General features: G+C 73.1%; 1 protein-coding gene across 8 annotated transcripts in view; it reads left to right on the forward strand.

Annotated features, from left to right (window-relative positions):
- LOC112546702 (protein transport protein Sec31B) overlaps positions 1–14490 on the forward strand; it is a 31222-nt gene extending 16732 nt beyond the window's left edge. For 6 of the 8 annotated variants that reach the window (XM_075934586.1, XM_075934587.1, XM_075934588.1 and 3 more), the window contains 16 exons: positions 199–429; positions 1397–1471; positions 3850–3936; positions 4140–4245; positions 4395–4573; positions 5145–5271; positions 5825–5970; positions 6608–6781; positions 7190–7378; positions 7828–8002; positions 8126–8353; positions 9692–9747; positions 11203–11349; positions 12111–12218; positions 12831–12902; positions 14163–14490. In XM_075934586.1, coding sequence (XP_075790701.1) covers positions 199–429; positions 1397–1471; positions 3850–3936; positions 4140–4245; positions 4395–4573; positions 5145–5271; positions 5825–5970; positions 6608–6781; positions 7190–7378; positions 7828–8002; positions 8126–8353; positions 9692–9747; positions 11203–11349; positions 12111–12218; positions 12831–12902; positions 14163–14342 — 2280 coding nt within the window. In that variant the 3' untranslated portion in view covers positions 14343–14490. Of the gene's footprint in view, positions 1–198; positions 430–1396; positions 1472–3849; positions 3937–4139; positions 4246–4394; positions 4574–5144; positions 5272–5824; positions 5971–6607; positions 6820–7189; positions 7379–7827; positions 8003–8125; positions 8354–9691; positions 9748–11202; positions 11350–12110; positions 12219–12830; positions 12903–14162 lie in introns of those variants that run through there. The other 2 variants (XM_075934591.1, XR_012905514.1) reach the window with 2 other exon arrangements.
- Positions 14491–19567: the final 5077 nt, after the last annotated feature.

Below are 19567 nucleotides of genomic sequence, written 5' to 3' on the forward strand. Positions count from 1 at the left end.
GGTCGTTCCACGTGGCACCGTCCTGCTGCCGTGCGCTGTGGGGCCTGGCACCGCTGTGGGTTTGTGCTCACCCGGGCCGGGCGAGGGGCCCCGCGGTGAGGCGCTGCGACGGGCCGCCTGGGCTCAGGGCGCTGGGGGCTGCCCGGGCTGGTTTGCACCGTCCCCGCGTGGCCACTTGCCTCCTCCCTCTCTCCTCAGTTTGGGGGCAAGCTGGTCACATTTGGGCTCGCCCCGGCCCCAGCACAGCCAGCGCCGCAGAGCCCCCCGCGCCAGGTGTTCGTCAGCCAGGTGGTTACGGAGGCAGAGTTCCTGGAGCGAGCGCGAGAGCTGCGGGCTGCCCTGCAGTCGGGAAACCTCCCGGCCTATTGCCAGCGCAGGATCCAGGCCGCCCAGCTGCCGTCTGAAGAGACCCTCTGGCGCTTCCTGAAGGTGAGGGGCCAGGCAGGGCAGAGGCCTCCTTCCGCTGCCAGTGCGGCCCTGGCCTGGCTTTGGCGTGCCCGTCCCGGGGGTATCCCAGCCCCTGGGCGCTAAGCCGCCAGCACGCCCGACCCCGCTGGGGCAAGCCTTGGGCTCTCGGGACGGTGAATCCGTCTGCCCTTGCCTCGTGTTACCTTGCCTGGCCGACCCAGCTGCCCTGCACGCACAGCCAGAGGGGGCACCGCGCTCTGCAGCCAGGCCCGCGGGAGCCGGGTCTGCTCCCTCGCTTGGCCGGGGCCGGCTGAGCCCTCTGTCCGCGCCCTGCCCCGGAGCCGTGCCTTCGAGGGCCCCTCCTCGCGCGTGGGGGCCTGCGCTCCGCAGCCAGGCCCTTTGGCTTCAGGGAGGCGCCGCTCACCACGCGCAAGCGCGCAGGAATCTGGCCGAGTCGCCCGCTTGCTTTAGCCTCCGCTTAGCTGGGCGGCCGGCCTGGGCATCCCGCCCATGCACCCTGCATTGGGCCCGAGGCAGCCCCAGGCTCCCGCCAGAGAGCAGTGCGGCGCCGTGGCCCAGGCTGCGGGGGCGTCCGTGAGCAGCGCCAGCCCTTCGCGCTCTGAGCTGTCCAGCGGTGGGGCCCGCGTGGCCAGACGGAGGCAGGCAGAGCAGAGACTTGCCCACGTGTAGCGACACCGCTCCCGACCCCCAGCCCCGTACGCTATGCTGGGGGGCACGGACCTCGCCGACGCGCTGCAGCTTGCAGAGCTGCAGCAAGCGGGGCCCTGCGTGCGGTCCATGTGACACCGCGCCGGGGCCAGGCCTCGTGGCCCTGCTGGGGTAGACGCAAGAGGCTGGCAGAGGCTCAGTCTCCATCTTCCAAAGGGCAGCTTGTTCCAGCTCCGCGCCTGGCGCTGCATCGGCAGCTGGGTGTTCTCCGCAGGCGCCCGGCCTGACGCGACTTTGTCTCCCCTCCCCGCGGGGCCAGGCCAACATGGAGCCAGAGTCCAGGTCCCAGCTCCTCCGGCTCCTGGGCTACAGCGCGGAGGAGCTGCAGAGGAAGGTAAGCGCGGGCCTGGCTGGAGGACAGGCGGAGCGCAGGAACGCGGTACCTGCTGCAGGGCGTAGGGCAGGGGCCCCTCCCAGCTGGCTTCAGTCCCTGCCCTCTCGCTCTCCCAGCGCCCCTGCCTGCCTCCGACTCCTGGGCAGCTCCCCCCACGCCGGGCTGCCCGCACGAGGCTCTGGCGGCTCTCCCGGGGAGCTGGCACGAGACCACCCTGGTGACCCAAGCGAGACGGGGGGGCTGGTTTCCGCAGGTAGAAGGTCCACGGAGCCGCTGGGTGGGAGCCTGAGCGGGTGGAGTCCGTCCCTCGGCCCCGGCCACCCCGGAGCAGCGGTACCAGGTCCCACCTTCACCCCCGGAAGGAGACCCGCGCAGGGAGCACCGAGGGCCTCTGGCAATGCCAGCAGCTCAGTGCCGAGGGGTGCCTGCCGTTCACAGGGAGATGCTGGAGCTGGGGCGTCGCTGCAGTGCGGCTTGGGCCAGCCCTGGGCTCGTAGCTCCTGTTAACACTCGAAAGTGAGAGCGAGTCGGGTAGGGTCATAGGCGCCAGGTGGCACCGAGAGCTGCAGCACAGAGGGCTCTTGGCCAGTGGGTGCAGGGTGAGCTGCCGAGGGGCAGTCAGGTTAACGCAGGGCGCAGGCCTGGGGCAGAGGAGCCGGCGCTGGCCGAGGGGGGCCGGGGTGGTGGTCTGGGGATAACAGGGCGCAGGCCAGGGGGAGAGGAGCCGGCGCTGGCCGAGGGGGGCCGGGGTGGTGGTCTGGGGATAACAGGGCGCAGGCCAGGGGCAGAGGAGCCGGCGCTGGCCGAGGGGGGCCGGGGTGGTGGTCTGGGGATAACAGGGCGCAGGCCCGGGGCAGAGGAGCCGGCGCTGGCCGAGGGGGGCTGGGGTGGTGGTCTGGGGATAACAGGGCGCAGGCCGGGGCAGAGGAGCCGGCGCTGGCCGAGGGGGGCCGGGGTGGTGGTCTGGGGATAACAGGGCGCAGGCCGGGGCAGAGGAGCCGGCGCTGGCCGAGGGGGGCCGGGGTGGCGGTCTGGGGATAACAGGGCGCAGGCCGGGGCAGAGGAGCCGGCGCTGGCCGAGGGGGGCCGGGGTGGCGGTCTGGGGATAACGCAGGGCGCAGGCCAGGGGCAGAGGAGCCGGCGCTGGCCGAGGGGGGCCGGGGTGGCGGTCTGGGGATAACGCAGGGCGCAGGCCAGGGGCAGAGGAGCCGGCGCTGGACGAGGGGGGCCGGGGTGGCGGTCTGGGGATAACACAGGGCGCAGGCCAGGGGCAGAGGAGCCGGCGCTGGCCGAGGGGGGCCGGGGTGGCGGTCTGGGGATAACGCAGGGCGCAGGCCAGGGGCAGAGGAGCCGGCGCTGGCCGAGGGGGGCCGGGGTGGCGGTCTGGGGATAACAGGGCGCAGGCCAGGGGCAGAGGAGCCAGCGCTGGCCGAGGGGTGCCGGGGTGGCGGTCTGGGGATAACACAGGGCGCAGGCCAGGGGCAGAGGAGCCGGCGCTGGCCGAGGGGGGCCGGGGTGGTGGTCTGGGGATAACACAGGGCGCAGGCCAGGGGCAGAGGAGCCGGCGCTGGCCGAGGGGGGCCGGGGTGGCGGTCTGGGGATAACAGGGCGCAGGCCAGGGGAGAGGAGCCGGCGCTGGCCGAGGGGGGCTGGGGTGGCGGTCTGGGGATAACAGGGCGCAGGTCAGGGGCAGAGGAGCGGGCGCTGGCCGAGGGGGGCCGGGGTGGTGGTCTGGGGATAACAGGGCGCAGGCCAGGGCAGAGGAGCCGGCGCTGGCCGAGGGGAGCCGGGGTGGCGGTCTGGGGATAACAGGGCGCAGGCCAGGGGCAGAGGAGCCAGCGCTGGCCGAGGGGTGCCGGGGGTGGCGGTCTGGGGATAACGCAGGGCACAGGCCAGGGGCAGAGGAGCCGGCGCTGGCCGAGGGGGGCCGGGGTGGTGGTCTGGGGATAACAGGGCGCAGGCCAGGGGCAGAGGAGCCGGCGCTGGCCGAGGGGGGCCGGGGTGGCGGTCTGGGGATAACAGGGCGCAGGCCAGGGGCAGAGGAGCCGGCGCTGGCCGAGGGGGGCCGGGGTGGCGGTCTGGGGATAACAGGGCGCAGGCCAAGGGCAGAGGAGCCGGCGCTGGCCGAGGGGGGCCGGGGTGGCGGTCTGGGGATAACGCAGGGCGCAGGCCAGGGGAGAGGAGCCGGCTCTGGCCGAGGGGGGCCGGGGTGGCGGTCTGGGGATAACGCAGGGCGCAGGCCAGGGGCAGAGGAGCCGGCGCTGGCCGAGGGGGGGCCGGGGTGGCGGTCTGGGGATAACAGGGCGCAGGCCAGGGGAGAGGAGCCGGCTCTGGCCATTTGTAACCAGGCCTGACGCCGTGGCTCCCTTTGCTTGCAGGTCACGGCCCTTCTGGGGAACGGCCTGCCAGAGAGCCAGCCCGTGCCCGAGGCAGACGGTGTGGCTCGGGCGGCCTCGCCTGCTGAGGTAGGCCGTGCTGGGCGGCGGGGAGGGGAATGGGCTGTGGGCACCGCGTGGCTGCTGGCGGTACGGCAGGGTGAGGGGGGGGCGGCCGGCAGCTCCCCTGCTGGAGTCGCCCAGCCGGCTGCAGCGCCCTCGCCCAGCTCCGCGTGTGAATGCGCCAGTCAGGCGCGTGCTTCTGGCCGGGCTCACGTCTGCTGTTTGCTCAGGGCTCCGGGAGCAAGACGGCCCAAGTGGGCGCAGCGTCCGCCTCGTCCTTCTTCGACAGCCTCCTCCCCCAGGACGCGAGCCCGCTGGCCATCCCGGTCACGCCAGGTACGGCACGGTGCCCCGGGGAGCGGCCCGGCCGTCGGCGCCCGAGTGCTGGCTCCGGCGCACGGGGAAGGGCTGTGGTGCCGGGCGGCGGCTGGCTGCCAGCGCTGGTCCTCACAGCCCCGGTAGCTCAGCTCCTTTCCCCTCGGCAGACACGGACGGGCTGGTCAGCCAGGCGCTGCTGCTGGGGGACCTGGCCAGCGCCGTGGAGCTGTGCGTGCGGGCCGACCGCTTTGCCGAGGCCATCCTTCTGGCGGTGGCCGGGGGGCAGCAGCTGCTGCGGGAGACCCAGGCGCGGTACTTTGCCACACGGAAAAGCAAGGTGTCCCAGGTGCGTGGCCGGGGTCTGTGTCCAGGCAGAGCGGGGGGCAGGAGCGGGCCGACGGGGGCACTGTGTGTAGGCGGTGCGGCTGGGCGGAGGCTCTGTACCCTGCGCTCCTCACGCCTCTGGCCCGGGCGCCCTCGGGCTAGGGGTCTCCCGGATCCCCCCCCCCCCGTGACAGCGCGTCAGGGAGCCCCCAGCTGCAGCCGGAGGGGACTCTCCTCCGGCCAGCAGAGTAGAAGGGTTATTGCTCCAGACACAGGAGCCAGGAGCCAGGGCAGAGCCGTAGCCCTCCGTGTGCCTGTTGCCGCGCCGCGCACAGGGAAAGGCAGGTTTCTCTGCCGAGGGCAGGCTGCAGGAAGGCGTTTCCGGCCCGCGTGCAGAGCTCTGGGCGCGCTCCGTGTCTCCGGCCCAGTCGGCGCCCGATGCCGCACAGCGAGCGCTTGTGCCAGCCTGTGCTGACGTGGCGAGGCGGGGCCTGTGGGCGCTCTGCGGCCCTGTGAACCCGAGCGCAGGGTGCGTCTCTGGGAGCGCGGCCGGCCCCCCGCTGCCGCTGAGCCTGGGCACTGCTCCCCTGCAGCTGCTCTCCTGCGTCGTGCAGCAGAACTGGCGAGCCGTGGCTGGCACCTGCGAGCTGCAGAGCTGGAAGGAGGCGCTGGCCGTCTTGCTAACCTACTGCAAGGCCGAGGAATATGCCCAGCTCTGCGGTAGGGGGCTGCTGCTGGGGGCGGGCGGGAGGTCTGCGGGGAGCCGGCTTGCAAAGCGGGCCAGGGCGTTCCCGAGCCGTCCTGTGAGCGGCAGTCCCCGGGGATGGGCAAGGCTGTGCCGGTGTCCCCTTTGGCCAGCGCTTTCTGCTGCTGCCTGGGCTAAGCCCAAAGCAGGGGGCGGGGCTCCTCTGGGAAGGGGGCGGGGCTCCTCTGGGAAGGGGGCGGGGCTCCTTGATGAGGGGCCCCCCTGCAAGCGGCTCTTCCTGCTGCTGTCACTCCTCCCGCGCTTGGCCCTGGTGGGGCCCAGGAGCTGAATGCCAGCGCGCTGTAGTGCGCTCACAGCTCCGTCGCACAGAGCCCTGGGGGTCCCACCGGGAGGGCGCCCGGCCTTGGCGGCAGGCAGCCAGAGCTGCTATCAGCCGGAGGAGCTGCTCTGGCCCCAGCGAGTCTGCTCTGCCGGGCCGTGTAGCTGTAGCCCCACGGGGCCGGGCAGGGAGAAGACGCTGCCCGCGGGGGAGTGCCTGGGAACTGCCCCCTTCCGTCTTCCCCGTAGATGTGCTGGGGGCCCGCCTGGAGGCGGCCGGCGTGGCGGCGCTGTCCCACGAGGCCTGCCTGTGCTACGTCTCCTCCGGCAACGCGGAGAGGCTGGCCGGGTGCTGGGTGAAGAGCCATGAGACCGCCTCGCCCCTCGCCCTGCAGGTGTGTCTTCGCCGTGGGCAGGGGCCTCCGTCGGCTGGGGTCCGCCAGCAGGCCCCCCCAAGAGGCCGCACCGGGGCTGGGCTCCCCTCGCCTCAGTGCTGGTACAGCTGAAGGAGCTTGGCGTTAAGCCTGCTGTGGGCACGAGGGGCCGTGATTGGGGTGTGCTGTGCCGAGGTCTGCACCCTCTGCTCACCCTCCTCGCGCCCTGCGGGGGCGCTGTCCCCCTTTCCCGGGCCTGCGCCCCAGCCCAGTGCCCGTCCCCTGCGCTGCCCTTCCCACCGGCGTCTTTGGGCCACGCAGGGAGGCGGCCGCGGCCCCAGGCCATGGCGCAGTGTCTGCAGTGCCACCTCCGGTCCTGTCCAGAACCGGCCAGGCCCCTCGCGCTGTCGGCCCCCAGCCCAGCTCAACCCTTCCCCTCCCGCCGGGAGTGCCGGGCTCAGGGAGGCTCCCCGGGGAAAGGCCCGCTCCGCTTCCCAGCCCAGTCTGACGCCCAGCCTGGTGCTGCTGCTCTGGGGGGGGCTCCGGACCCGGGGGCGGGGGGGGGCTCGGCCGAGGCTGCTCCTTGCGTGTCTCCCACGGGCTGGCGTGGCCGGAGCCCGGCGTGGGCGCGCTGAGCCTGTCTCTCCCGCCCTGGCAGGCGCTGGTGGAGAAGGCCATGGTGCTGAGCAGGTCCGTGGAGCTGCTCCGCGGTGGCGCCGGGCCGGCCCTGGGCCCAGTCCTGGCGGGGCGGATCACGCGCTACGCCAGCCTCTTGGCCTCGCAGGGGTGCCTGGCGGCGGCACTGACCTGCCTGCCCCGCAGCTCGGAGGAGGTGGGTGACCGGCGCCTCGGCAGGGGGCGGAGACCCAGGTGCACCAGGCCGCTGTCCATTGGGTCCTTGCCTGGCGAGTGGTGCTCTGTGTTCTCCTGCAGGGCACCCTCGGCCTGCGCGTCTCCGCTGGGGGCCAGGGGAGGGGAGGGCGTCCCCGTGGGGCTGCGGCAGGCCGGGTCTCTGGGGGTCCGTGTGGCCGTGTCTGCCCCCCTTGGGGGAAGGGGACAGAATGGGGGTGTCCCAGTGTGGGGGGTCGCGGGCACAGCTGGTTCAGGCTGGGGTCGTGGCAGCCGGCGCGTTCCCGTTGGGCCCCTGGGCTGGCGCTCGGGGGCGGCGGGGTTACCCCCAGCCCTCTGGAACCTGCCGTCCACGGTTCCCAAGGCACTTCCTTGAGCCTCCCTTCTTCAGCTCCGGATCCAGCAGCTCCGAGACCGTCTCTTCCATGCCCTGGGGGAGCGCGTGGGCGATCAGGAGCCGCCTCCTTTCCCCTACACGCGTGTCCACGTGGGGCCCGTCAGCCAGCCGCCTGCCGCAGGCAGGAGCAGCGCAGCTCCGGGAGGCGCAGCCGGCAGGCCAGGTCCCTGGCGGCCAGAGCAGGTAGGTCTTGGAGCCGGGGGCCCGTGCCCAGGGCAGCCACACATCCGGGGAGGGCAGAGACGGTGCCAGGAGGCGGCAGGGCTGGCCGATGCCCTGGGTGTGAGCCATGTGAGCCCAGGGCTGCTCTCTCCATGAAGAGTTTGGGGAAGGGCTCACGCCTCCGGGGCGCCTGAGTGACCAGCGCACAGGGCCCCGGGTGCACCCAGCATGCACGGCTGCGGCTGCCACGGCTCCTTCCTGCACACCCCGTGGCCTCCGGGGGCCCGCAGCAGGGAGGCTCTGGAAATACGACCTCGTGGCAGCCAGGCCCTCCGGAACCACTCCTGGCCAGTGGGCACGGCGCCGGCCCGGTGGAGCTGCATCAGGCCCGGGGCTGGGGGCTGGGCGCTGCTCTGGGCCCAGGGGGCCGCCAGCCGGGGGCTCACCGCAGGCGGTGGCTGTCGTTGCAGCCCGCGTACCCGCCGGTGTCCAGGCCTTCGCCCGTCCCGCCTGCGCCAGCGGTGGCCACGGCTCCTCCCCAGCCCAGCGCCGGCCCCCCTGCCGGCCTGTACCCCGGAGCGGAAGCCTGGCGCCCCTACTGCCCGTACGCCGCTGGCTTGGCCCCGGCCACAGCTCCAGGGCCCGGTGAGTACAGGGCAGGGGCGGGCGCGCTTCGGCCACGTCAGTGCCGTGGGGCTTGCTGTGGCGGGGCCACGTGCACCGGGACTGGGGGGCGCCAGCTGACACCTCTCTGTGGTTCCATTTCAGCCTTCAGCCTGCCAGGAGCCAGGCTCACCAGAGCCGCTGCCTTCCCCCGCCAGCCGGGGCCCCCGCCGCTGGGTTCAGCCTTCTTCCCACCGGCCTTGGTCCCTGCGCAGCCGCCTGCAGCCGGCCCGCCCCCCCCACGTCCCCCTTCCGCTCCCTTCAGCTGCCCCCCGGGACTGGGCTACCCCCAGGGGGGGCCTGGGGCGCCCAGCACCCCTCCCCCTCCCACCGGTGAGTGCTGTGGGGCAGCCTGGGGGGGCAAAGGGAGCGCGTGCCGTGGCGTTGTGGGGGGGGGTTGTCAAAGGGCTGAGCCCTCCCCGCTCCCCCCCCCCAGGTTGGGTGAAACACTGTTAAGGAGACTGACTCAGGGCGGCCCCCGTGGTTCCACCCAACCCCCGTGCCCGTGGGAGGAGCTGGGGGCCGTGGCTTCCGTGGCAGTATGTATAGAAGGGGCTGCGTTTCCGTGGGCACCCCCCGCACTCAGAGCCCAGTGCAGGGTCGCCAGCCCCCGGCAGCCCTGGAGCGGGCCTGGAGCGACGGGCTTGCTCTCCAGGGAGCCACCCCGTGGCCCCTGCCCCCGTGGCACGGCAGGGCCCTTGGCTGCTCCCTTGCCGTGGGGAGCGGGTCTGCCCGGTGCCCTGGGACCCAAAGGGGCCACGCCCTTGAGCGGAGCAGCACCCGGGTGTGGGCTCTGGGGTCCAGCCAGCCCAGGAGCAGAGGCACGACCAGCCTGGGGCGCCCAGTAAGGAGGGAGGCCAGGCCTGGGGTGGCTGCCTTAGATCTGCTGGCTGAAAGCCCCGGGGCTGGGTGGAAGATGGGGCTGGCTGTGCACAGCCCACGTACACACCCGCTCTCCTGAGCCCGACGTCTGGCCCGGGGGCTCCATTGGCTCCCCCCAGCCTGGCCTGCCTGAGCATGTGACGCTCCCTGCTCGCCAGGCCAAGGCCGTGAGCCTGCCCTCCACGTGGCGAGCAACAGGGGAGGTGCCCGGAGACCGTCCTGCCAGGGCCCGTCTGTCCTCGGCTGCAGGAGGCCGGGGGCGCCCGGGGAACTTCACAGCAGTGGCCGTGCTAGTCTGTAACGTAAAAACCACACCAGCAGGGGGCTGGCACGAGGCTCTGCCCGGGGGGAATCTGCATTGAAAGGGAACGGGGGCACTTCCCCGAGGCTGGGCCTGAGCCGGCTATGGCAAAGGGAGAGTCTCTTCCCCCACCCCGCCTGCCTCCCTTCCGGCCGTGCTGCGGGGGGGCCCCCACCCCGCCTGCCTCCCTTCCGGCCGTGCTGCGGGGGGTCCTTCCAGGGCACAGAGAGGTGCGTGTCCCCGTCCCCCCAGGGGTGGTTCTGGGGCTGCAGCAGCCGTGCTCTGCACTTGTGTAGCACGTGGAGCCTCGTGTGCCGGGTGGGTCTGGATGGAGAAGTTTGCGGCGGGGCGGTGTGCCAATGTAGGGCCGTGGTGTGGACTGACCCACACAGTGGGGGTGGGGCTAGGCCCAGGCCTAGTAAGAGATGGAGCCCAGTGCCCTGGAGTTCTCTAGGGCTCACGCCTCTGTCTTGCCCTTCCCCCCACAGGCCAGGAGTCCTGGAGCGAGCCCTCAGCTTTCCGGGGAGGCCTTCAGAGGAAAGCGGTAAGTGCTGGCCTGCGCGCAGCCCGGCTGTGCCTCCAGCCAGCACGGAGCGGCCCCGTCGCTGGGAGGGAGCAGCCAGAGCTGGCGGGACTGAATGGCCAGTGGGCGTGCCAGGCCCAGTGTGTGGCCTTTCCCTACCGCAGCACCTGGGGCCCCACCCCGCACACCGGCCCTCTCCCCGCTGGCACCGCCGGGGGCTGCTAGCGCGTCTCCCGGCCCACGGAGCAGGGCTCTGTCCCCGAGGGTGGCGCCACAGTGAAAACAGTTTTCAGACCGAGCCCTCCTCCCGCACAGCAGGGAGAGAAACCAGGCTGGAGTCCTGCTCACGCCGCCGGATTGAAATGCATGTGTCTGTGCCCCGGCGCCATCCCTGCAGCGCCCCCTGCTGGAGGAGCCGTGCGCCCCCACAGCCACCCGTGCCGTTCCCCGCAGCGCCCCCTGCTGGAGGAGCCGTGCGCCCCCACAGCTGCCCGTGCCGTTCCCCGCAGCGCCCCCTGCTGGAGGAGCCGTGCGCCCCCACAGCTGCCCGTGCCGTTCCCCGCAGCGCCCCCTGCTGGAGGAGCCGTGCGCCCCCACAGCTGCCCGTGCCGTTCCCCGCAGCGCCCCCTGCTGGAGGAGCCGTGCGCCCCCACAGCTGCCCGTGCCGTTCCCCACAGCGCCCCCTGCTGGAGGAGCCGTGCGCTCCCACAGCCGCCCGTGCCGTTCCCCGCAGCGCCCCCTGCTGGAGGAGCCGTGCGCTCCCACAGCCGCCCGTGCCGTTCCCCGCAGCGCCCCCTGCTGGAGGAGCCGTGCGCCCGCACAGCTGCCTGTGCCGTTCCCCGCAGCGCCCCCTGCTGGAGGAGCCGTGCGCCCCCACAGCTGCCTGTGCCGTTCCCCGCAGCGCCCCCTGCTGGAGGACCCGTGCGCTCCTGGGCCCAGCGCCCCCCCCCATTCCCAGCCAGGCCAATGGGCAGCCCTCTGTCACCCTTCCCCCGCCCCTCTTGTGCAGAGCAGACCCCGGCGCTGTCTGGCAGCCTGGCTGGGAACCTGCTCCAGGCCGTGCTCACTCCAGCGGGATTAGCCTCTCGTTAAAGCCGCTCCCTTTGATCTCTGTCTGGAGTCCAGGCTGCCTGGGGCGGGTGAAGGGTTTGCCCGAGACACTTCCCCACACCCTGGGACTCGCCCTGGCGCTTTGGCCCCAGCCGTGCGCCCGTGGGCCATCTCCGCATCCAGGCCCCGTGCCGCGGCAGAGCCGCCCCGGCTTTCTGGGAGGCAGCGGTGCCCACGTGACCGGTGTCCGAGCCGCGGGGCTTCCCCCCGTGGCCCGGCTCTCGGCCGCGGGCCCGAGTGTGCCTGCTCTGGGATGGGCCGGGGCTCCCGAGCCGGCGAGGCTGCTGACTGGCCAGGGAAGGTGCAGGTCTGAGGTTGCTCAGTAGCAGCGCTGACGCCGCGTCGCTGTGCTCTCTTCCCCGGCAGGCGGCAGAGAGGTTCACCCCTCCAGCTCCCATCACAGCTCCGGTAATGAGTCTGTGCACAGAGCCGCAGGCCCCGCTTCCCCTGGGTCCCAGAGCCCAGGAGCCCGGCCAGGCCCCGCCGGGAGCACCCGGAGAAGGCAGCATGCAGGTAACCCGGGGCATCCCTGGCGCCTCGCAGGGCTGAGAGGAAGCTGGCCTGGTGGCGCCCTGGTGCCGCTTCCCCAGCGTAGCATGGCCAGGTCCCAGCCTGCCCCTCCGCAGGCCCTTGGGGAGGCGGGGGAGCCGTGTTGTGTGAGCACGGCAGGAGGCCATCGGGCCGGCCAGAGTGGGTCAGACCAAGGCTCCTGCCCACGGTGGCCGGTGCCAGGTGCCCCGGGGGAGTGAACAGAACAGGGAACCCTCACGTGACCCCTCCCCTGTCTCCCATTCCCAGCCCCTGACAGAGGCCAGGGACACCCCCCCCCCATCCTGGCTAACAGAAGGTGCTCCCTGAATGTATCTCGTTCCTTCTTGAACCCTGGTCAAGTCCTGGCCTTCACCACATCCTCTGGCGAGGAGTTCCACAGGTTGACTGCGCTGTGTGAAGAAAAATTTCCTTTGGTTCGTTTTAAACCTGCTGCCTATTGGGTCACCCCTAGTTCTTGTGTTTGAGTAAATAGCACTGTCTGATCTCCTTTCTCTACACCAGTCATGGTTGGCGGTGGATGTTTTCAGAGCGCAATGGGGGGATTCTGCCTTTGAGCCCCCACCTCGCCAAACGCCCCGGCCAGCCTGTAGCGCGTTCTGAGCCCCGCCCCGGGCTATGGGGTGGTGGCGCCCAAAGGCGGAGGCTCGGGCTGCTTGGGGTGCAGGGCCGGGAGCTCACCTGCCCTGGGCTCGGCTCCATGGCTGCTTTTCGTTTGGTGCCAGCTGCCCACAGAGAGGCTGGAGAGGAAGGAGCTGCCCCCACAGCACCAGGGGCTGAAGAGCAGCTTCGAAGGGCTGGTGCAGCGCTGCGCTGCCGTCGCCACCGACCCCGTGAGTCGTCTCCGCAGCTGCTTTTCCTCCTGGGCCGGCCTGGCAGCGAGCGCGCAGGCCCCGGAGCTGGGCGCTGGGGGGCGGGCCAGCCGGGTGGTACCTCGGGCGCTGGGGCATGGGCCGGCTCGTGGTGCAGCGCTCTGGATGTGCCTGGGGCGCTGGGGGCGGGCCGGCCGGCCGGGCGGTGCCTCGGGCGCTGGGGCGCGGGCCGGCTCGTGGTGCAGCGCTCTGGATGTGCCTGGGGCGCTGGGGGGCAGGCCGGCTCGTGGTGCAGCTCTCTGGATGCGCCCGGGGCGCTGGGGGGCGGGCTGGCTCGTGGTGCAGCGCTCTGGATGTGCCTGGGGCGCTGGGGGCGGGCCGGCCGGCCGGGCGGTGCCTCGGGCGCTGGGGCGCGGGCCGGCTCGTGGTGCAGCGCTCTGGATGTGCCTGGGGCGCTGGGGGGCAGGCCGGCTCGTGGTGCAGCTCTCTGGATGCGCCCGGGGCGCTGGGGGGCGGGCTGGCTCGTGGTGCAGCGCTCTGGATGCGCCCGGGGCGCTGGGCGGGGGCGGGAGCGCTCGGGGCTGAGGCCGGCGGCGCCGGGAGGCCCATGCTGAGACGCGCTCTCCCTTCCAGAAAACCAGGCGGAAGCTGGAGGAGGCGGGGCAGCGGCTGGAGTGCTTGTACCAGAAGCTCCGGGAGCAGGCCGTGAGTGCGCGAAGCTGCCCCTGCCCCTCTTGGCTGAGAGCTGGGCCCAGCCGAGCTCCCCTCCTCCCAGCTCTGGCCGGCGCTGTGCGGCAGGAGAGGGGCCAGCGGGCGTGCCTGAGGCAGCGGGCCCCTCTCCTCCCGGCAGGACGCAGACTGCCTGCAGGGTGCGCTAGGCTGGGCCCTGGGGTCTGGGTGGGGACAGCCCCATCACAGAGCAGCACCTGCTGCCACTGGCAGCACCCGCCAGGCAAGAGGGCGGGGAGGGGGCCAGCAGCCGGCAGAGGAGACGGGGGCCAGCTAGGGTTGCCAGACGGCTTCAACAAATACCGGACACGCTTGCCATTACGGCGCAATCGACATCGCGTCTGATCGGAAAATACCGAACAGTTCTATTGGCTCAATTTGTTTCCAGAACAGAAAGTTCCAATACTGGACTGTCCGGTTCAGTACTGGACCCCTGGCAACCCTCGGTCCAGCAGAGGGGGCGGCGGGGTCAGGCAGCCTATCGGGGGGTTCAGTGGAGGGTGGGGGGTTCGTTAGCCGGCAGAGGGAATGGGGGGGGGTCAGGCAGCGTGGCGGGGGGTTCGGTGGAGGGAGGGCGGGGGGATCAGCCGGCAGAGGGGGGCGGGGGTTAGGCAGCCTGGCGGGGGGTTCGGTGGAGGGAGGGTGGGGGGTTCGTCAGCCGGCAGAGGGGGGCGGGGGTCAGGCAGCCTGGCGGGGGGTTCGGTGGAGGGAGGGCGGGGGGATCAGCCGGCAGAGGGGGGCGGGGGTCAGGCAGCCTGGCGGGGGGTTCGGTGGAGGGAGGGCGGGGGGATCAGCCGGCAGAGGGGGGCGGGGGTCAGGCAGCCTGGCGGGGGGTTCGGTGGAGGGAGGGCGGGGGGATCAGCCGGCAGAGGGGGGCGGGGGTCAGGCAGCCTGGCGGGGGGTTCGGTGGAGGGTGGGGGGTTCGTCAGCCGGCAGAGGGGGGCGGGGGTCAGGCAGCCTGTTGGGGGTTTCGGGGGAGGGGAGCGGGGGGTTCGTCAGCCGGTAAAAGGGGCGGGGGGGTCAGGCAGCCTGGCGGGGGAGGCTGGGGAGCCGGTGGGGGCCTAAAGCGGCCCTGCTCTCTCTCCACAGCTCTCCCCTCCCATCCTGGCGGGGGTTTCGGGGGAGGGGAGCGGGGGGTCCGTCAGCCGGCAGAGGGGGGCGGGGGGGTCAGGCAGCTGGCGGGGGAGGCTGGGGAGCCGCTGGGGGTCCTAAAGCGGCCCTGCTCTCTCTCCACAGCTCTCCCCTCCCATCCTGGCGGGGCTGCACGAGATGGCGCGCTGCATGGAGGCGCGCCGCTACCAGCAGGGCCTGCAGGTGCACACCCAGGTGGTCGGCAACAGCAGCTTCAGCGAGGTGTCTGGCTTCATGCCCATCCTGAAAGTCCTCATGACCCTCGCCAGCCGGCTGGGGGTCTAGCGGGGGAGCGCCGGTGAATCCGGCCGGGCCGGGCCCCTGCAGGCACTGGCCGGCCGTCCCGTGGCTTGGGGCCCGCTCGGCGTGTGGCCGGGCCCCTGCAGGCACTGGCCGTCCGTCCCGTGGCTCGGGGCCCGCTCGGCGTGTGGCCAGGCCCCTGCAGGCACTGGCCGTCCGTCCCGTGGCTCGGGGCCCGCTCGGCGTGTGGCTGGGCCCCTGCAGGCACTGGCCGTCCGTCCCGTGGCTCGGGGCCCGCTCGGCGTGTGGCCGGGCCCCTGCAGGCACTGGCCGGCCGTCCCGTGGCTTGGGGCCCGCTCGGCGTGTGGCCAGGCCCCTGCAGGCACTGGCCGGCCGTCCCGTGGCTTGGGGCCCGCTCGGCGTCTGGCCGGGCCCCTGCAGGCACTGGCCGTCCGTCCCGTGGCTCGGGGCCCGCTCGGCGTGTGACCGGGCCCCTGCAGGCACTGGCCGGCCGTCCCGTGGCTCGGGGCCCGCTCGGCGTGTGGCTGGGCCCCTGCAGGCACTGGCCGTCCGTCCCGTGGCTTGGGGCCCGCTCGGCGTGTGGCCGGGCCCCTGCAGGCACTGGCCGGCCGTCCCGTGGCTCGGGGCCCGCTCGGCGTGTGGCCGGGCCCCTGCAGGCACTGGCCGGCCGTCCCGTGGCTTGGGGCCCGCTCGGCGTGTGGCCGGGCCCCTGCAGGCACTGGCCGGCCGTCCCGTGGCTCGGGGCCCGCTCGGCGTGTGGCCGGGCCCCTGCAGGCACTGGCCGGCCGTCCCGTGGCTCGGGGCCCGCTCGGCGTGTGGCCGGGCCCCTGCAGGCACTGGCCGGCCGTCCCGTGGCTCGGGGCCCGCTCGGCGTGTGGCCGGGCCCCTGCAGGCACTGGCCGGCCGTCCCGTGGCTCGGGGCCCGCTCGGCGTGTGACCGGGCCCCTGCAGGCACTGGCCGTCCGTCCCGTGGCTTGGGGCCCGCTCGGCGTGTGGCCGGGCCCCTGCAGGCACTGGCCGGCCGTCCCGTGGCTCGGGGCCCGCTCGGCGTGTGGCCGGGCTCCTGCAGGCACTGGCCGGCCGTCCCGTGGCTCGGGGCCCGCTCGGCGTCTGGCCGGGCCCCTGCAGGCACTGGCCGTCCGTCCCGTGGCTCGGGGCCCGCTCGGCGTCTGGCCGGGCCCCTGCAGGCACTGGCCGGCCGTCCCGTGGCTCGGGGCCCGCTCGGCGTCTGGCCGGGCCCCTGCAGGCACTGGCCGGCCGTCCCGTGGCTCGGGGCCCGCTCGGCGTCTGGCCGGGCCCCTGCAGGCACTGGCCGGCCGTCCCGTGGCTTGGGGCCCGCTCGGCGTGTGGCCGGGCCCCTGCAGGCACTGGCCGGCCGTCCCGTGGCTCGGGGCCCGCTCGGCGTGTGGCCGGGCCCCTGCAGGCACTGGCCGGCCGTCCCGTGGCTCGGGGCCCGCTCGGCGTGTGGCCGGGCCCCTGCAGGCACTGGCCGGCCGTCCCGTGGCTCGGGGCCCGCTCGGCGTGTGGCCGGGCCCCTGCAGGCACTGGCCGGCCGTCCCGTGGCTCGGGGCCCGCTCGGCGTGTGGCCGGGCCCCTGCAGGCACTGGCCGGCCGTCCCGTGGCTCGGGGCCCGCTCGGCGTGTGGCCGGGCCCCTGCAGGCACTGGCCGGCCGTCCCGTGGCTCGGGGCCCGCTCGGCGTGTGGCCGGGCCCCTGCAGGCACTGGCCGGCCGTCCCGTGGCTCGGGGCCCGCTCGGCGTGTGGCCGGGCCCCTGCAGGCACTGGCCGGCCGTCCCGTGGCTTGGGGCCCGCTCGGTGTGTGGCCGGGCCCCTGCAGGCACTGGCCGGCCGTCCCGTGGCTCGGGGCCCGCTCGGCGTGTGGCCGGGCCCCTGCAGGCACTGGCCGGCCGTCCCGTGGCTCGGGGCCCGCTCGGCGTGTGACCGGGCCCCTGCAGGCACTGGCCGTCCGTCCCGTGGCTCGGGGCCCGCTCGGCGTGTGGCCGGGCCCCTGCAGGCACTGGCCGTCCGTCCCGTGGCTCGGGGCCCGCTCGGCGTGTGGCCGGGCCCCTGCAGGCACTGGCCGGCCGTCCCGTGGCTTGGGGCCCGCTCGGCGTGTGGCTGGGCCCCTGCAGGCACTGGCCGTCCGTCCCGTGGCTTGGGGCCCGCTCGGCGTGTGGCCGGGCCCCTGCAGGCACTGGCCGGCCGTCCCGTGGCTTGGGGCCCGCTCGGCGTGTGGCCGGGCCCCTGCAGGCACTGGCCGGCCGTCCCGTGGCTCGGGGCCCGCTCGGCGTGTGGCTGGGCCCCTGCAGGCACTGGCCGTCCGTCCCGTGGCTCGGGGCCCGCTCGGCGTGTGGCTGGGCCCCTGCAGGCACTGGCCGGCCGTCCCGTGGCTCGGGGCCCGCTCGGCGTGTGGCCAGGCCCCTGCAGGCACTGGCCGGCCGTCCCGTGGCTCGGGGCCCGCTCGGCGTGTGGCCAGGCCCCTGCAGGCACTGGCCGGCCGTCCCGTGGCTCGGGGCCCGCTCGGCGTGTGGCCGGGCCCCTGCAGGCACTGGCCGGCCGTCCCGTGGCTCGGGGCCCGCTCGGCGTGTGGCCGGGCCGCTCAGCCTGCACTGAGACCCCCGAGCAGCTGCGCCTGCTCCTCCCCATCCTGCCGCCAGAGGAGGCGGCTGCGCTCCAGCCCGGCACCTGCACCAGGCAAAGCGAGGGGCCTCCTGGGCTCCCTCTGGGAAGGGGGAGACCCCCTGGCTCTGCCCCCTACCCCTGCGGCCACCAGTAAACGGGGGCACCGGCCTCTGCTCAGCCCTGCTTCCCTTTGCTGGGTTGGGCTGCCCCCCACCCCACCCGGCCAGGGCTGGGATTTCCGAGCTGGCCGGGGGTCGCCACAGGAGGCCCTGAGCGTCCCTCCCAGCCACGTCTGGCCACGTCTCCCCTGCGCCCGGCAGGCTCTAGTGGAGCCCCGGGGCGGCGCGTGGCAGGCGGGTATTGCGGGGCACGTGTACCTTGCCGGTCCGGCACACGGGAGACGGCTGCTGGCCTGGCCCCTCGGGCGTCTCTCAGCACCAAGTGCCTCAATAAAGATGCTTCTTGGGAAACGGGCATCTCGTTCCTTGGCTGCGGTGTCTCCCCGGCTCGGGGGCGAAGGGCAGAGCCAGCCTCTGCAGCCGGCACCGCTGCAAACGGACGCTTCCCCCGGCGCTTCGGGCCTCTGCCTGTCGGCGGGGGGAGCCAGGCTCCCCTGGGGCCCGAAAAGGGCTGGCAGGGTTTGCAGTCTGTCGTCATGCTGTGTGCGGCTGGTGTGTCTGCCCTTGTCCCGCGGGCCACGGAGGAGGGTTCTGCAGGGGGCACCAAGTGGGGACGGCACTGGGAGAGCTAGGGGCCATTGCTGGCTCTGGCGCCGCTGCCCCATGTGACCCTGGGCAAGTCATTTAGTCCCTCTGCCACCAGAATACGCCTGCCTCAGCCTGGATGCGCTTCAGCGCAGGCCCCTCTCCCCACGTGTGGGTGGGGTTCCGTGTGCGCCGGGGCCCTGGCTCCAGGCCTCTGGCTCCTACATCCATGCAAATATTTCAGCTCCCAGCTCGGCTCGCCCAGGGGCCAGTGCCCCCCGTGCCTGAACAAGCACAGAGGCTCCGGGCCCTGCCCAGCTCTGAAACGATGGCCAAGGCCTGCCTGGCGGTTCCCTGGGGTAGCATGAGGCACCTGGGGGCTCTCTGAGCTGCCTGGGCCTTCCTGCGAAGGCTCGGCCCCAGCCCAGCACTCCCAGGCTCAGGGATTCCCCCATATTACGCTTAGCGTTTCCCTTCCTCCCATGGATCCCAGGGGTCAGGCCGAGCAGGCCAGTATGAAAGCCCCGTGTTCTGGAATCCCAGCCGTGTGCTCTAGCCACTGGGCTGCACTGCCGCTCATAAACTAGTCCCAGTCTAGTCTTCCCCTTCCCCCACAAGGCTGGCTGATGGCAGGGCAGGGGCCAAGGGCTGGCAGCTGCTGGTGGGCGCCCAGGCCGCTGGCTGTGCCGCAGCGTCTCCCCGAAGAGCAGGGACCAGGCCGCGGGCGAGGCTTGTGTGCGCCGGGCGAGGCGGGGGGGCGAGATTGCCAGGCAGGGTTTGTTTGTAAAGCCACTTGCTCGCAGCATAATACTTGCACTAACTTCTATTGAGGGAGCAGTGTGAGCCCTTGCACAGTCCGTTCCCAAAGTGCCTTTGAAGCCAAGAGCCCATTGAAAGGAAGAAAGGCCTGGAGAGGGGATTAGTTTGTTCAGCAGCTGTGAATTTCAGTGGGAGGCTGATGAACTCCAAAGTCTTTGTTGGGATTTTTTGTAAGCAGCCCGGCTGGAGTGAGAGACCCACACAGAGGCCGGGGCCTAAGACAAGAAGGAATCCGCGCGACGGGGAGTTGAAAACGCCCCACAAGGACTTTTCCCAAACACTTTCGGAAAAGGGGTTGTGTGGAGGCCGGCGGGGATTAGCATGTGAAATGGGTTTCCCATTGACTCCGGCCGAGGGGCTGGCTGGCGCGTTATTAGCATTTGGTTCCCGTCTGAGCCTGCCGGGACGAGGCCGGGCCTGGAAGGCAGCTGTTTGTGTGTCAGCCGGGCAGAGGTGGCCACCTGGGAAGCCGAACGTAAATATTTCTCCTCGCAGGAATGCGCCTTCATTAAAGCGCAATGAATACGGGGAAGCGTCCAATCCCGCAGCACAATGGCCGGCCGCCCTCGCCGCAGGGCTGCCTGCGCCCGGCGTGGCCTCGGCCTGCTGCGGGGTCAGTGCCCTGTGCAGCTGCCGGGCCGGCCTGGCCTCGCACAGAAAGGCCGGGCGGAGGGGCTGGCCCCCCGGCGGGGGCACTCCCAGCGGGCCGCCTGCTCGGCCTGGGCGGGGCGGGGGCAGTGTGCGGCCCTCGCCCACAGGTGTCACTGCTGATTGGAGGCCCCTCCCGAGGCACCGATTGTGCAGGGAATAATGCACCAGTGAAAGAGAGGCCCGGGGCCTCGTGCGCGCCAAGGCGGGGGGGGGGCGGGGCCCCCCCACGACCCGCGCTGGGCAGAGGAAGCCAGGAGAGAGCTCCCGGCTGTGTGGGGGAAGCAGCCCGCAGGGTCTCGGCCTGGTCCTGCACCCGTCCGCGCCCTCAGAGGCAGCGAGCCCCCAGCCTGGGCCCAAAGACGACTCGCGGGGCTCCGGCTGCCCTGCCGGGCCTGAGGGGTCCTTGTCTCAGGCACGCAGCTGGTGGCAGGGAGCTGAGGGGGACACCAGGCAG

Source organism: Pelodiscus sinensis, chromosome 8 (assembly GCF_049634645.1).
Source record: "Pelodiscus sinensis isolate JC-2024 chromosome 8, ASM4963464v1, whole genome shotgun sequence".
Classification (NCBI taxonomy): Eukaryota; Metazoa; Chordata; order Testudines; family Trionychidae; genus Pelodiscus; species Pelodiscus sinensis.